The 15,270-nt window shown below is 38.7% G+C and overlaps 1 protein-coding gene across 1 annotated transcript in view; it reads left to right on the top strand.

Annotated features, from left to right (window-relative positions):
* Positions 1-15,270, top strand: part of PIK3C2A (phosphatidylinositol-4-phosphate 3-kinase catalytic subunit type 2 alpha) — a 121,097-nt gene that overhangs the window by 28,722 nt on the left and 77,105 nt on the right. Inside the window, exon 2 of the mRNA XM_032240851.1 lies at positions 5,773-6,904. Within this exon, the coding sequence (XP_032096742.1) occupies positions 5,843-6,904 (1,062 nt within the window). The 5' untranslated portion in view covers positions 5,773-5,842. The remainder of the gene's footprint in view (positions 1-5,772; positions 6,905-15,270) is intronic.

Here is a 15,270-nt window from a genome sequence, read left to right as displayed (position 1 = left end):
TGAAAGCTGATATTTATCGTGGATAAATTATAGTAATTTAGATACTTAACTCATTCCAGATAACATTAAAGTGTATTGTGGAGAATTAGTACTGCCTAGATTTGAGTCCTGATTTCACCACTTGCTAGCTGCTCTGAGACTGGGAAGATTACATACCTTATATGCTTAAATTTATTCATTTGTAAACTAGGGATACTAATAGGAGCTACTTTATAAAATTTGTGAGGATTAAATTAGTTAATACATTTCTTAAAGCAATGTTGGGCATATAGTATCTATATATATATACATAGAGATATGCAGATATTTACTATAGTTTTATCAAATATTTTCCGTGGTTACTGAAGTTGTAATTATTTTATTTTGGTTTGGTTTTTGTTTTATTTTTTAGAGACAGAGTCTCATTCTGTCCCTCAGGCTAGAGTGCAGTGTGACTTAGTCATAGATCACTGTAACCTTGAACACCTGGTCTCAAGTGTTCCTCCCACCTCAGCCTGCTGAGTAGCTGAGACTACAGGCATATACCAACACATCCAGATAATTTTTTTTTTTTTTTTTCAGACAGAATCTTTCTATGTTGCCCAGGCTGGAGTGCAGTGGTTCAGTCTTGGCTCAGCAAAACCTCTGCCTCCTGGGTTCAAGTGATTTTCTAGCCTCAGCCTCCCCCATAGCTGGGACTATACGTGTGCACCACCATGCCCAGCTAATTTTTGCATTTTTAGTAGAGATGGGGTTTCATTGTGTTGGCCAGGCTAGTCTTGAACTCCTGACCTCGTGATCTGCCTGCCTCGGCCTCCCATAGTGCTGGGATTACAGGCGTAAGCCACCGCACCTAGCCCAATTTTTTTATTTTTTCTGAGACAGAGTCTCACTCTGTCCCCCAGGCTAGAGTGCAGTGTCACAATCTCAACTCACTGCAACCTCTGCCTCCCAGGTTCAAGCAATTCTTCTGCCTCAGTCTCCTGAGTAGCTAGGATTACAGGCTAGTATTACCATGCCCAGCTAATTTTTGTATTTTTAGTAGAGATGGGGTTTCACCATGTTGGCCAGGCTGGTCTCGAGCTCCTGCCCTTGTGATCCATCCGCCTCGGCCTCCCAAAGTGTGGGGATTAAGACATGAACCACTGAGCCTAGTCCTATTTTTTTTTTTTTTTTTAGAGGGAGGGGTCTTGCTGTGTTTCCCAGGCTGGTCTTGAACTCCTGGCCTCAAGTGATGCTCCTGCCTTGGCCTCTCAGAGTCTCAGAGCACTGGGATTATAGGCCTAAACTGCCATACCCAGCCCGTAATGTTTTGTTTTTTTTTTGGTTTTGGTTTTGGTTTTTTTTTTAATTTTTATTTATAGAGATGGAGTCTGGCCATGTTGCCCAGGCTGGTCTGGTACTCCTGGACTCAAGCAATCCTCCCACCTCTACCTCCCAAAAGTGTAAGAGTCACCTTGCCCAGCCCATGATTTTATTTTATTTTATTTATTTATTTTTTGAGATGGAGTTTTGCTCTTGCTGCCCAGGCTGGAGTGCAGTGGTACAATCTCAGCTCACTGCAACCTCTGCCCCTCGGGTTCAAGCGATTCTCCTTCTTCAGCCTCCTGAGTAGCAGGGATTACAGGCATGTGCTGCCACACCTAACTAATTTTGTATTTTTAGTAGAGATGGAGTTTCTCAATATGGTCAGACTGATCTTGAACTCTCTACCTCCGGTGACCCGCCCACCTCAGCCTCCTAAAGTGCTGGGATTACAGGTGTGAGTCACCACATCCAGCCGATTTTCTTTTTAATGGTGGTATAATATTCAGTTTTTGCTGGGGTTAGTGGCTCACGCCTGTAATCCCAACACTTTGTGAGGCCAAGGTGGACGGATCACTTGAGGTCAGGGGTTCAAGAGCAGCCTGGGCAACATGGTGAAACTCCATCTCTACTAAAAAAAAAAAAAAGTACAAAATCAGCCAGGCATGGTGGCAGGCACCTGTAATCCTAGCTACTCAGGAGGCTGAGGCAGGAGTATCACTTGAATCAGGAGGAGGAGGTTGCAGTGAGCAGAGATCGTGTCATTGCACTCCAGACTGGGCAACAGAGTGAGACTCCATCTCTAAATAAATAAATAAGTAAATAAAGTTATAATGCAAATATTCTAGAAAACAAAAACATCTAAAATCCCAAACCCTTTAGATCCCAAGCATTGTGGATAAGGAATGCTCAACCTCTACTTAAGTATACTATAAAATGTACATGCTTCGTAAAAATTCATATGTGAAACAAAACTTCAAATTACTCTGTCCCCCCCAAAAAAAATCAGTTCCATGGAGGTACTATAATTTATTTTCCTTTAAGGTTTATTTTCATTTTGGAGGACAGATATCTGTATTATTCAACTCAAATAATTATTTTTTCATTTTCTTAGTTGTCTTGAAATTTTAAGATCAGGAAACATTTAGATGAGTAGCAGCACCAGCTTGCTTTTTTTCTGTTTTCTGGGATTTAAATTTAAATTGTAAATGAATGTCTAACACAGAAGAAGCCAAGAACTTTTAAATTAATTCTTCTGTTTTGGAATATGCAAATGGTGTCCAAACGTTTAACTGAATAGTTTAATTGCCCTCTTTTGAAGAATTTTAAAGTAGGTACAGCCTTGTGATCTTCACTGGGTTACTTCATGTTAGGAAAATTTTGGCAGATGATATGCAGTCCTCATTCAAATACTAGTTATATTGTCTTTCTCAGATTGAATTAGGGGAACATTAGCATTGAAGTCTTCATTTTGAATGATCATGTAGGAAATTATTTCCTGCTAAATGTTTGTCATCAAATGAAGTTTTATTTTAAAAAATTAATGGAGCATGTCAATGCAGCAGCCCCAGAAAAATTGCTAAAGCACAGGGTTACTTTTGGATAATCTGTTAAGTCCTTTTATTGCCATTTGAGTATGCATGCATGATAACCTCTTGGAAAACTAAAATTGGTAACTTAGCTGCTTGCAGTCAGCTCACTTTTACTACTTAGAGTTGAATTTACTTTAGCATATTCTACTTTGGGTGTTGGTATTAGAAATAGAGCAAGGGAATAAATTGGTGATGTGAGAAAAACCCATACTCACTATTAAAATATATTTCAAATGACTTATTTTATATCTTTGTCAGTAAATGAGAGTTACCAATCATCTGAAATATTTAGAACAAGTGTATTCTCCAGTGAATAAACTATTGCAAACTCATTTAAAGAATCTAGATCGTTCTTTCAGAATAATGTGTATTGTTTATTACCAAATATGACAGCAAGGAGAATACTTAAATAACAAATTGGTATTGTGGAAGATGAATTCTATCTAAGTAGCCTTTCTTTTTGTAAAATGTTATTATTTTTATTTTTTCAGGCAGAGTTTCACTCTTGTTGCCCAGGCTGGAGTCCGGTGGCCACCTTGCCTCATTGCAACCTCTGCCTCCTGGGTTCAAGTGATTCTCCTGCCTCAGCCTCCTGAGTAGCTGGGATTACCAGCGAGTACCACCACACCCAGCTAATTTTTGTATTTTTAGTCGAGATGGGGTTTCACCATGTTGGCCAGGCTGGTCTCAAACTCCTGACCTCAGGTGACCTGCCTGCCTTGGCCTCCCGAAGTGCTGGGATTACAGGCATGAGCCACTGTGCCTGACTGTTATTTTGTTTTAATACATCTAATTTTGTGAAAAACAGGCAGTATACTATGGTGTTCCAAAACAAGTGATTATACTTGACTTATTTTTCCTACCATATATCCAATACTCTTGTGCCATTGGAAATGCCTTAAGAATGTCCAATAGCCTTCACTCCCTCTTGTTAAAACATATGTTTAGCCAAGTGCAGTGGCTCACGCCTGTAATTCCAGCACTTTGGGAGGCTGAGGTGTGCAGATCACTTGAGGTCAGGAGTTCAAGACCAGCCTGGCCAACATGGCAAAACCCTATTAGTCTCTACTAAACCTTTTAGTCTCTACTAAAATTACAAAAATTTACCGGGTGAGAGTGCCGTGTTAAAATGGGAGGAGAGCCAGGCACAGTGGATCATGCCTGTAATCCTGGCAGAGGCTGGAGGCTTGCTTGAGGCCAGGAGTTCAAGAGCAGCCTGAGTAATATAGTGAGACCCCCATCTCTAAACAATAACAACAAAAGTAAGTGGTAGACATTAGGTCTTTCCTCTAAGTATTTCGTACATATTTAGCAGTAGTTCAATATTTACAGCTTTTTCTTTTGACATAAAGTTTATATACAGTGAAGTGTACATATGTTAAGTATACATTGTGCCCATGATTTGTAGTCTATCACAGAAGAGAAAATAGTTGTATGAAGGAATTGCAAAATAATACTCCAAGGACATTCTTTGAATTCCTCTTTCTTCGTGTCCTACCCACTAATTTTGTTGTTGTTTAGTATTACCTCAACACTTAGGATTTTCATTTGTATTATATTAATTTGAGTTCATTTTGAGTTTTTCTCTACCTCCTTGCATCACACATATATTGAGCATATACTATAGGTAAGCATTGTGTTTGCTAGAAAGAAAGACCATAGAATGTAAACAGGAGCTTTCTTTCTTTATAGGTATTTAAATTAGATATATCGCAAACCAGATTAGATTAATAATATGTACCACTTATTTAGTACTTATGCTCAAGGCCAATAAAAGCACTTTTACATGTATTATTTCATTTAGTCTGTATACTAATTTAGATTGATACTTTTTCATTTAAAAAATTAGGAAACTAAGACATACAGAAAAGTTTTCATTTGCCCAAGGTCATATACCTTCTTAAACTAAGGTGATGTGACTCCAGGGAAGGGACCCATATTTAACCCTTGCATCATATTGATTAGAAGCAGGAAACATGCCCTGTGATACAGAGTAGCTAAGCAACCTTTCAGTTGGTTATATTGCTTCACAGGGTAATCTTGGTCTGAATTAAGTGTCTTAAATAGAGGAGTATAAATTTTTATAAGCTAATCTATGAGAAAGTTTAAAAATTATCTTCTTGTCTTTTCATGAATATAAATATTTAAGGATTTTGAAAAGGAGAAACTTTGGTATTATAACTATTGATTTAATTGCAAATAATCAGAATAGAATTGTAATTAAAACTATGACCAATTCTGCTATAATTTAATCTTTGATTGGAAGATTACCTCAGAACTTCTAATAGTATTAACACTCTAGTCCTATTACTTAAATCCGTGTTACATTATATATTTTTAATATTTCTGGAGGATTATAAAATTTTAATCAGTTTTGCACATAAGTATTTTGATAAAATAATAGTTTCCTATTTTATTGACTAGGTATTGGATGTTTTTATTGCTAATTGACTTTTGAGCAATTTAACAAATAGCGAAAGTTCAAAAACCATTTTGACTTTCTATTTTTGCATAATGGCAAACCCTGTCTGAACTCTTTGAAATATGTGACTAGCACTTAAGTCATTTCATGTTAAGAATTCTCCCAGAAGTACCGCTGGTTAATATGGCAGCCATTGTGGCTGCTAAAATGAAAGCGTCTAAATTTCATTTACTATGCCAGCTTTCCAGTTAGATCAGGAAATGGGGTAAAGTAATGTATATCGGAACATATTCTGTAACCCAATACTGTATGAGGTGTTGTGTTCCTTCACCAAGATTTCATCCAACTGTTTTATTTTGTTTATTTTATAGTATATTTTTCTAAGTGGCTTTAAGACTTAAGTCATATGGGGTAAGTTGCAAACAAAATATGTTTAGAAATCTAATTGAGTGTTATGTTTATTTTTATGTATAGGTCTTGCTATTTTGGAAGCTACAAGAAAAGAATAGATTGGGGAAAAAAAGGTTTGGTCTTTTTAGAGGACATGGCTCAGATATCCAGCAACAGCGGAGTTAAACAATGTCCATCTTCACATCTGGAACCAACAAGAGCAAAAGATGTGGACAAAGAAGAAGCATTACAGATGGAAGCAGAGGCTTTAGCAAAACTGCAAAAGGATAGACAAGTTACTGACAATCAGAGAGGCTTTGAGTTGTCAAGTAGCACCAGACAAAAAGCACAGGTTTATAACAAACAGGATTATGATCTCATGGTGTTTCCCGAATCAGATTCCCAAAAAAGAGCATTAGATATTGATGTAGAAAAGCTCACTCAAGCTGAACTTGAGAAACTATTGCTGGATGACAGTTTCGAGACTAGAAAAACACCTGTATTGCCAGTTACTCCTGTTCTGAGCCCTTTTTCAGCACAGCTCTACTTTAGACCTACTGTTCAGAGAGGACAGTGGCCACCTGGATTATCTGGGCCTTCCACTTATGCTTTACCTTCTATTTATCCTTCTACTTACAGTAAACAGGCTGCATTCCAGAATGGCTTCAATCCAAGAATGCCCACTTTTCCATCTACAGAACCTATATATTTAAGTCTTCCGGGACAATCTCCATATTTCCCATATCCTTTGACACCTGCCACACCCTTTCATCCACAAGGAAGCTTACCTATCTGTCGTCCAGTAGTCAGTCCTGACATGGCAAAACTATTTGACAAAATAGCTAGTACATCAGAATTTTTAAAAAATGGGAAAGCAAGGACTGATTTGGAGATAACAGATTCAAAAGTCAGCAATCTACAGGTATCTCCAAAGTCTGAGGATATCAGTAAATTTGACTGGTTAGACTTGGATCCTCTAAGTAAGCCTAAAGTGGATAATGTGGAGATATTAGACCATGAAGAAGAGAAAAATGTTTCAAGCTTGCTCGAAAAGGATCCTTGGGATGCTGTTCTTCTTGAAGAGAGATTGCCAGCAAATTGTCATCTTGAAAGAAAGGTGAATGGAAAATCCCTTTCTGTGGCAACTGTAACAAGAAGCCAGTCTTTAAATATTCGAACAACTCAGTTTGCAAAAGTCCAGGGCCATATATCTCAGGTATAGTCTTTTCTTACTAACTTCTCAAACTTAGTATAACACAGAGTTCATGTTTGTGTGTGTAATTTGTTAAGAAAAAGTAATATTTTTTATTTTTCATTTTGTTTTTCTTTGCTCTCAAGTGTGCTTTAATTCTTTGCTTGTGTGGCAAAGGATTAAATGTGATTAGGCCAATTGGAATATTGCTTGTTATTAATATTTTTCTAGGATTGTAAATAAAAAGCCTCTAATGAATGATCTGGCTGTCACTGAGAGGCATTTAAGATATTTTAAATTTGTCTCTCCATGTCTCCTCATTACATATGAACCCTTCTTTCTCTTCCTTATTCCTTTCATTTTTTTCAACAGAAGTAAAGAATTTTGGTTTTTAGCCCCATTATAGAAATTCTCACACATTTTGTTTTGTTGTTTTTAACCATAAATCAATGAAGGAAAAAATAACCTCAGAGAAAGAAGAGCAATTTAAAGGACTCTCACTTTAAACGCTTGTATTGATAAAAGTGAAGAATGAAATAGTACCATTGCAGATTTGTGTTTAGCTCTTATATCTGTGTATCCTGGGAATGTTTAAGCCTCATTCTTACTTTAGCGTGAATTATATAATTCCGCTAATTAGGTCAGTACCAAACTACTATTTTTGTCATTGGGAGTTAACTAGCATTTAGATGGGGAAGGAGGAACAGATTTTGTATGATTTGAATAGGTTGATGTTGATTTGTTGAGTTTAAAAAACCATCTTAGATGCCTGGGAGGAAGAAAAATAGGTGTTTAGGTTTAGATAGCTCATGCTTATAATCCCAGCTCTTTGGGAGACTAAGGGAGGATCACTTGAGCCCAGGAGTTTGAGACCAGCCTGGCAACATAATGAGATCCTGTCTCTACCACAATTACAAAAAAATTAGCCAGGTATGATGGCATACTCCTGTGGTCCCAGCTACTTGGGACACTGAGGTGGGAGGATCATGTGAGACCAGGAGGTTGAGACTTCAGTGAGTCATGATTGCACCACTGTACTGCAGCCTGGGTGACAGAGCAAGACCCTGTCTCCAAAAAAAGGGCTGTGGAGGGAAGGCACTGGTCCCCCTGATCTTCCCATCCTACAGGGCCCGGGTCACTGCTGGATTCATATTTGGGTCAATTTCGAATAGGGCGATAACTCTCCAACTGTGAGTCTCCATTTTATTCATGAGAGAAATGAATTCTGTGTTTAGTGCCTAGAGTCAGGATGGATTTGAGATGTCAGCTATTTATAGTTGTTTGGGAAGGGCAACTCCCTAGAACCTGGAGACCGACTGGGGCTATGAAAAGTTGCAGTCTTGCTATCAAAGAAAAGGAAGCCTCTTATTCTGTAGGGAGCTGAGCTGAGTCTCAACCCTTGCACTGGTAGAAAGCAGAGCCCGACAATGAATGCATTGTAGTTACAATAAATAGATTGTCTTGAAGTTAATACAGATGTTTGTAAATTACCTTGATTAATTTAATTATGTCTTAAATTCTGAACTTCCCATTGTTGAAAAGTCATTTACCTACTGAGAGAAATAGATTATCCCAGCTGAGCTGACATTACCATTCTAGATATAATGTAGTCATTATCTTAAGCAGGTTGAGGTTTCTGGGTAGGTAGGTTATTTACTGTCCAAAGCTCCAAGACTGGGATTCGGAACCCAAGAACTTACATGATTTTTATTTATGTTGTACATATTCAAACCAAATTATTTATTATTATTTTTTTAACCACCATGGCTAAAGCCAAAGACTTCTTCTACATTTTCCTTTTAATCACTGAGACAGCTCACAAGAATCCTGTGAGGCTAAAGTGTGACCCATCCCTGTTTTACAGTTGAGGAAGCTGAGTTGTAAAGAAGTTAAAAGAAATTATTGGCCGGGTGCAGTGGCTCACGCCTGTAATCCTAACACTTTGGGAGGCCAAAGCGGGCGGATCACAAGGTCAGGAGTTTGAGACCAGCCTGACCAACATAGTGAAACGCCATCTCTACTAAAAATACAAAAATTAGCCGGGTATGGTGGTGGTCACCTGTAATCCCAGCTACTCAGGAGGCTGAGGCAGGAGAATGGCTTGAATTCAGAAGACGGAGGTTGTGGTTAGCCGAGATTGTGCCATTGCACTCCAGCCTGGGCAACAAGAGCAAAACTCCATCAAAAAAAAAAAAAAAAGGAATTATTGTTAATATTTTGGTATAATAATGGTATTGCAGTTAATTAAATAATGAGTCTTATATTTAGAGATGTATACTGTAGCATTTACAAATGAAATGTAATAAAATCAAGTGAGGTATTGGGGTTTGGAGGGCTTATAGATGAAACAAGATTGGCTCTATGTTGATAATTGTTGAAGCCAATGATGGATACCTGGGTGTTTATTCTATTATTCTACTTTGTGTATATTTGAAAATTTCCATAACAAGTTGGAGGTCAAAGAGAGGGCCACGGAACTGTTTGTAAGAAGCAAAGTTCTGACATTCAAACCCATCTGACTCTAAAAGCCCTCCCTTTTTTTTTTTTTGAGACAGAGTTTCGTTCTTGTTGCCCAGGCTGGAGGGCAATGGTGTGATCTCAGCTCACCGCAACCTCCGTCTCCCGTGTTTAAGTGATTCTTCTGCCTTAGCCTCCTGAGTAGCTGGGATTACAGGCATGCACCACCATACCCAGCTAATTTTGTGTTTTTACTAGAGATGGGGTTTCTCCATGTTCGTCAAGCTAGTCTTGAACTCCCGACCTCAGGTGATCTGCCCGCCTTGGCCTCTCAAAGTGCCAGAAATAGGGCATGAGCCACTGAGCCCAGCCAGCCCTTCAGTGATACAACATGTTATTTTGGAAGGAGTAAGTTCCCTGTCATAAGAGATATTCAAATATGGTTCAAATGGCTTCCCAAGTTTAGTTATATGTCACAGTATCCCATGGAGTTTAGGCCTACTCGGTCCTGATTTGGGGGAAGGGGTGCCAAAAGACAGTATGAAATTTTTAGGGGAAGATACCTGTTTTTTCAAAACTTTAAGTGATTCTGATGCAGCAAATGTGTTACTACCTTAGACCCACATTTGGGACCTCTTGACTAGATAACTTAAAGTTTCTTCATACTTTAGGAGCCTATAAAGTTGGGGAAATGACAAGACAAATAGCAAAGTTATAAAAACAGAGTACCCTGGGAACAGTTTCTTTTCAGCTCAAAACCCAAAGCATAGGTTGCTAATGCTTTCATTGCAAAACTCAACTTCCTGCCCCTGCTTGACCTTTTTAGTTTAGACTGGTCACTTCTAGTTCAACACATGTGTTCTCCACCCTTTCCTTTGGTGGGGCAGAGATGTGATACCCATGTAAGTCTCCGTACATATATCTTTTCCTCCTTGTCTAAAATATTTGTCACAGTACCATCTTGATATTTTCCTTATTTGGGGTGCTTTAAGAAAGTATCTTGGAGGAATAATGAGGATGGGTAGTTTCCTAAAGATAGAAAGAAGTTCACCTAGCAAGATCTGGGTAATCAGTCATGTGGTGGTTACAGAGAGCTGCAAGTCGCTCAGATTCTAGAAATTAATTAACTAGGCTGCCAGACAGGATTAGTTTTAGCAGAAACATGTTCCCAGATCTTAAAGTATAGGGGAAGAATTAAAGTAATAAGCAAATAGATCATGAGAGATATGAGTTAGAGACTGGGTAATCAATAATATGACTTGATCAGCTGATCAATCAGAGATTGGAGCTAGATTACTACAGTGTAGCATGTCAGTAGCTTTACTGATAGCATGCTATCTGAATTATCTGAATTGACGTGGCTTAGGCTGCTTGCTAGTCTTAGAGGAATTTAATTGCAGCATGACTGAGGAAGTGTTCATCGTTCCATTATACTCTAATCAAACCCCATCTAATAATTTTGTCTGAGTGTATCCTAAGAGGGGCCACCAGTAAGGAAACTGAAGTATGTCTATTTTGAGACAGGGTCTCACACTGTTTAACCCAGGTTGGAGTGCAGCAGTGTGATCGCGGCTCACTGTAGCCTCTACCTCCCAGGCTCAAATGACTCTTCTAATTCAGCCTTCTGAGTAGCTGGGACTGACTGCAGGTGCACTCCACCACACCCAGCTAATTTTTTTAAGTTTTTGTAAAGATGAGGTCTCCCCTATGGTGTGAACCATTGTGCCTAGCCTAGAGTATGTCTTGAAAAGAGAAGACTATAGTTTTCAGGCCTATAACTTATGCCATTTAAGGAACTGTTGGAGGTATTCTTTTTTTTTTTTTTTTTTTTTTTTTTTTTCCTGAGACCAAGTTTTGCTCTTGTCTCCCAGGCTGGAGTGCAATGGTGCGATCTTGGCTCACTGCAACCTCTGCCTCCCAGGTTCAGGCAATTCTCCTGCCTCAGCCTCCTGAGTAGCTGGGATTACAGCCTGTCACCTCGCCTGGCTAATTTTTGTATTTTTAATAGAGACAGGGTTTCACCATGTTGGCCAGGCTGGTCTCAAACCTCTGACCTCAGGCCATCCGCCTGTCTTGGCCTCCCAAAGTGCTGGGATTATAGGCATGAGCCACTATGCCCACCCTGTTTGAGGTATTTTGCCTGAAGAAGAGAGTATTAATTGGAGTTAAATCACTGAATCTAAATTTCTTCATCTATGAAATAAAGTTGGCTAGACTAGATCCCTTTCAGAAATAATAGTTAAAATTTGGGAAGTTGTCATTTGAAAGAGGAAATAGACTTTTCTTTTTTTATTTTTATTTTTAAAGGTTTTGTATTTTGGACATACATTTTCAAACCAATTCGGGAAGTAGAATACCTGAAAGTCACGGTGCTCTTATAAAACAGTATATTAAATATATTAAGTATACTATTTTGTGTTACATTATCTGACAATTTGTGCTAGATTATAATAGACACAACTGGTACTAGGGTGGGTGTGGTGGCTCATGCCTGTAAACCGAGTGCTTTGGGCGGCCAAGGTGGGAAGACTGCCTGAGGCTCAGAATTCAAGACCAATCTGGGCAATGTAGGAAGACCTGTGTCTATGGGAAAAAAAAATCGCTGTGTGTGGTGATGCATATTGGGACATGCAGCTCTCTAGTCCCAGCTACTCAAGAGGCTTTGGTGGGAGGATCTCTTAAGCCCAGAAGTTTGAGGCTTCAGTGAGCTATGATGATAAGGCCCTTGTACTCCAGCCAGGGCTACAGAATGAGACCATGTCTCTAAAAAATAGAAATAACTGGTAGTTAGGGCTGAAGGTTAAAATACATTGCATACAAAAGCTTAAAATTAAACAAGTCCTATTTGTTTGTTTGTTCCCTCTGCCACCCAGGCTGTGGAGTGCATTGGCACGATCTCGGCACACTGCAACCTTTACCTCCCCGGTTCAAGTGATTCTCCTGGCTCAGCCTCTCGAATAGCTGGGACTACAGGTGTGTGCTACCACGCCTGGCTAATTTTTGTATTTTTAGTAGAGATGAGGTTATACTGTGTTGACCAGGCTGGTCTCGAACTCCTGACCTCAAGTGATCCACCCACCTTAGCCCCCTAAATTGCTAGGATTATAGGCGTGAGCCACCTCGCCTGGCCAGACAAGGCCTATTTGTTTATATATTTTTTTTCTGTGAATGGAGAATTCATTTTAGTAGCTCAATTTTAAAGCCCATTGTCCTAAAAAGTAGAACAAGAACCAACGGGGAAGAAAATTCAGGAGGCAAATTTCATGGTTAAATATCTATAAAGGAACTTATAAAGAGACATTTCATGATGGTTGCTCTCAGGTTGTGTTAAGAGAAGAATGTTAGACAAATTTAACATAGTTTAATTCAGCAAAGAAGAGATCACAAATTGGGTAGCCCCTGAACCAGGATGGGTTCAGGGAGCTCCAGTGCAGCCATGTGGTGGAAAATTTATGGTCAGAAAAGGAAAGTGACATACCGAAAATGGAAATGAAGTACAGAAATAGCTGGATTGGTTATGGCTTGACGTTTGCCTTATTTGAATGTGTTTTGAACAGTTAGCCACCCTTGATTGGCCAAAACTTGGTGATTGGCACAAGAGTAGATTACAGTTGGTTTACACAGCCAGTTAGTATGTTACAGTTCCCTATATGTGCAGAAATAGAAATCATTAGGCTGAACTTAAAATATGTTAGGAGGCAGCTTTAGGCCAAATTTAAGACTTGTAAACACAGTTACTTGAGATATTTATTCAGAGGCTTGGTATGTACCTATTATAAATGCTACAGAAAGGATTTTTTTTTTTTTTTTTTTTTTTTTTGAGATGGAGTCTCGCTGTCTTGCCAGGCTGGAGTGCAGTGGCGCAATCTTGGCTCACCTCAACCTTTGTGTCCCGGATTCAAGCAATTCTTCTCTCTCAGCCTCCCAATTAGCTGGGATTACAGGTGCCTGCCACCACACCTGGTGACTTTTTGCATTTTTAATAGAGATGGGGTTTCACCATATGGTCAGGCTGATCTTGAACTAACCTCAGGTGATCCACCCACCTCGGCCTCCCAAGGTGATGGGATTATAGGTGTGAGCCACTGTGCCCAGCCCAGAAAGGATTTTTATGTGAAAAAGTTCTAAGCCTTCTTCTTAGTGCTAAGATTTCATCATTTTGTTTGTGTACAGGAATGTAAGTTTGGTTTGATGTAGACCAAATTAGGGAGATAAACTGAACACTGGTAATTGGCTGTCTTTGGAAATCCATGACACAATTCATTGGCACAGAGCTTTTAATTTTTCACATACCATTCATCTCTGTATACAAACTTTTCCTTCATATTTTTTATTGGAAAGTAATATTGCAATGCTTTATAATTACTGTACATGCTTAAGTGTTCATTTTCTGTAAGAATTTTATGCTTTGTGGTGAAAACTACCGAGGGTATTTTTCTTCTCACTCAGCAAGCTTACTTCCTGTTTCCATCTAATGTCCTTTGTTTTCTTAATAATCATCTAAATACTTTAGTTCAATTTTTTTGTGACCAAAACCAGGAAAAGACATGCTACTTAAAACTATATCTTCTGACAATTTAAGTTTAAATCAGGCTTTTAGTTAATAGCTATGAATTTAACTACTTAGAGCAGATTTCAAAGAATTTTAGTAATGGATCAAATTATTTTCATAGAAGCGGCTTTGCAAAGTTCTATGGTTGTTAACTCTTTCTAAAAGTTAATTGTATTAACATTATAAACATATCCCCATTGGCAAAATGTCTATTATTAATTTTAATGAAGGGGAAAGTTAAATAAAATGTGATTTTCATGGTCTGGCTGAGTATATTTGAACAGTACATGTACGTTTCTTTGGAAAAACAACAAAAAAAAAGTCCAAATAATGATGTAACCAACTTCCTTCTGAAAAGTAACATGTATTTAATGTTTAAAGTACATTTACTGAAAACTCGGTGTTGTGTTCCATATAATTTCAGGGTAATATGGCATGAACCTTGAACTTGTATAGGAATAAAGCTTCCCCATATTCTTGTAACTACTTTACAGAGTATTCATTGATAAATTTTTGTGAATTATTTTAAACCTTCACCACTTTCCTTAAATCTCCAAATTCACCTCTGCCAACTCTGAACCATTTTTTTTCTTTTAAACTGAGGTCAAGACTATCCATGTGTGAACTGCCCACCTCACATTTTCCTCATCTTTCTGGTTTGAAAGGAAGAGATGTTCCTTCCCTTTTCCAAAACTTAACTCTTTCACTTCTTTCCTTGTTCCTGTTTGTTCTTGTCTTCCCCGAAGTTATTACAGTGTGTGTGTGTGTGTGTGTGTGTGTGTGTGTGTGTGTGTGTGTGTGTGTGTTTTAAAGACAGGGTCTTGCTCTGTCATCCAGGCTGGAGTGCAGTGGCACAACCTCGGCTCACTGCCACCTCTGTCTCCTGGGCTCAAGCCATCCTCCTGCCCCAGCCTCCTGAGTAGCTGGGACTATAGGCACATGCCATTATACCTGGCTAAGTTTTGTATATTGAGTAGAGACAGGGTTTCACCATATTGCCTAGGCTGGTCTCCACCTCCTGAACTAGAGCTATCCACCTCCTTCCCAAAGTGCTGGGATAACAGATACGAGCTGCCACACCTGAACTTAAAGTTATTACCCTTTAAAAAAGAATTTGTACTCACTGTCTTTCTAGTCTCTTGCTCTCCTCCTCTTATTCCCATTATGTTGCAGAATTGCCAATCCCTTGACCCATATTCACTATCTAGCCCTTTTGCTTATTTTTAAAAAATTGACTATATCGTTTTTTTTGAAACTCTATTCTGTTTCCCTGGGTAGATCTACTTCCTATTTTTCTTCCTGTGACTTTTGACTCCTTTTTCTTTGTCTAGCTAAATATAGGCATTCCTCCAAAGGTTTTATTATTGGTTGTCTTTAATAA

The sequence above is a fragment of the Sapajus apella genome, unplaced genomic scaffold (genome assembly GCF_009761245.1).
Source record: "Sapajus apella isolate SASKATOON/1434 unplaced genomic scaffold, GSC_monkey_1.0 scaffold47, whole genome shotgun sequence".
Classification (NCBI taxonomy): Eukaryota; Metazoa; Chordata; class Mammalia; order Primates; family Cebidae; genus Sapajus; species Sapajus apella.
The sequence above is the reverse complement of the archived record's forward strand: the minus strand, read 5'-3'. Positions and strand labels throughout refer to the sequence as shown.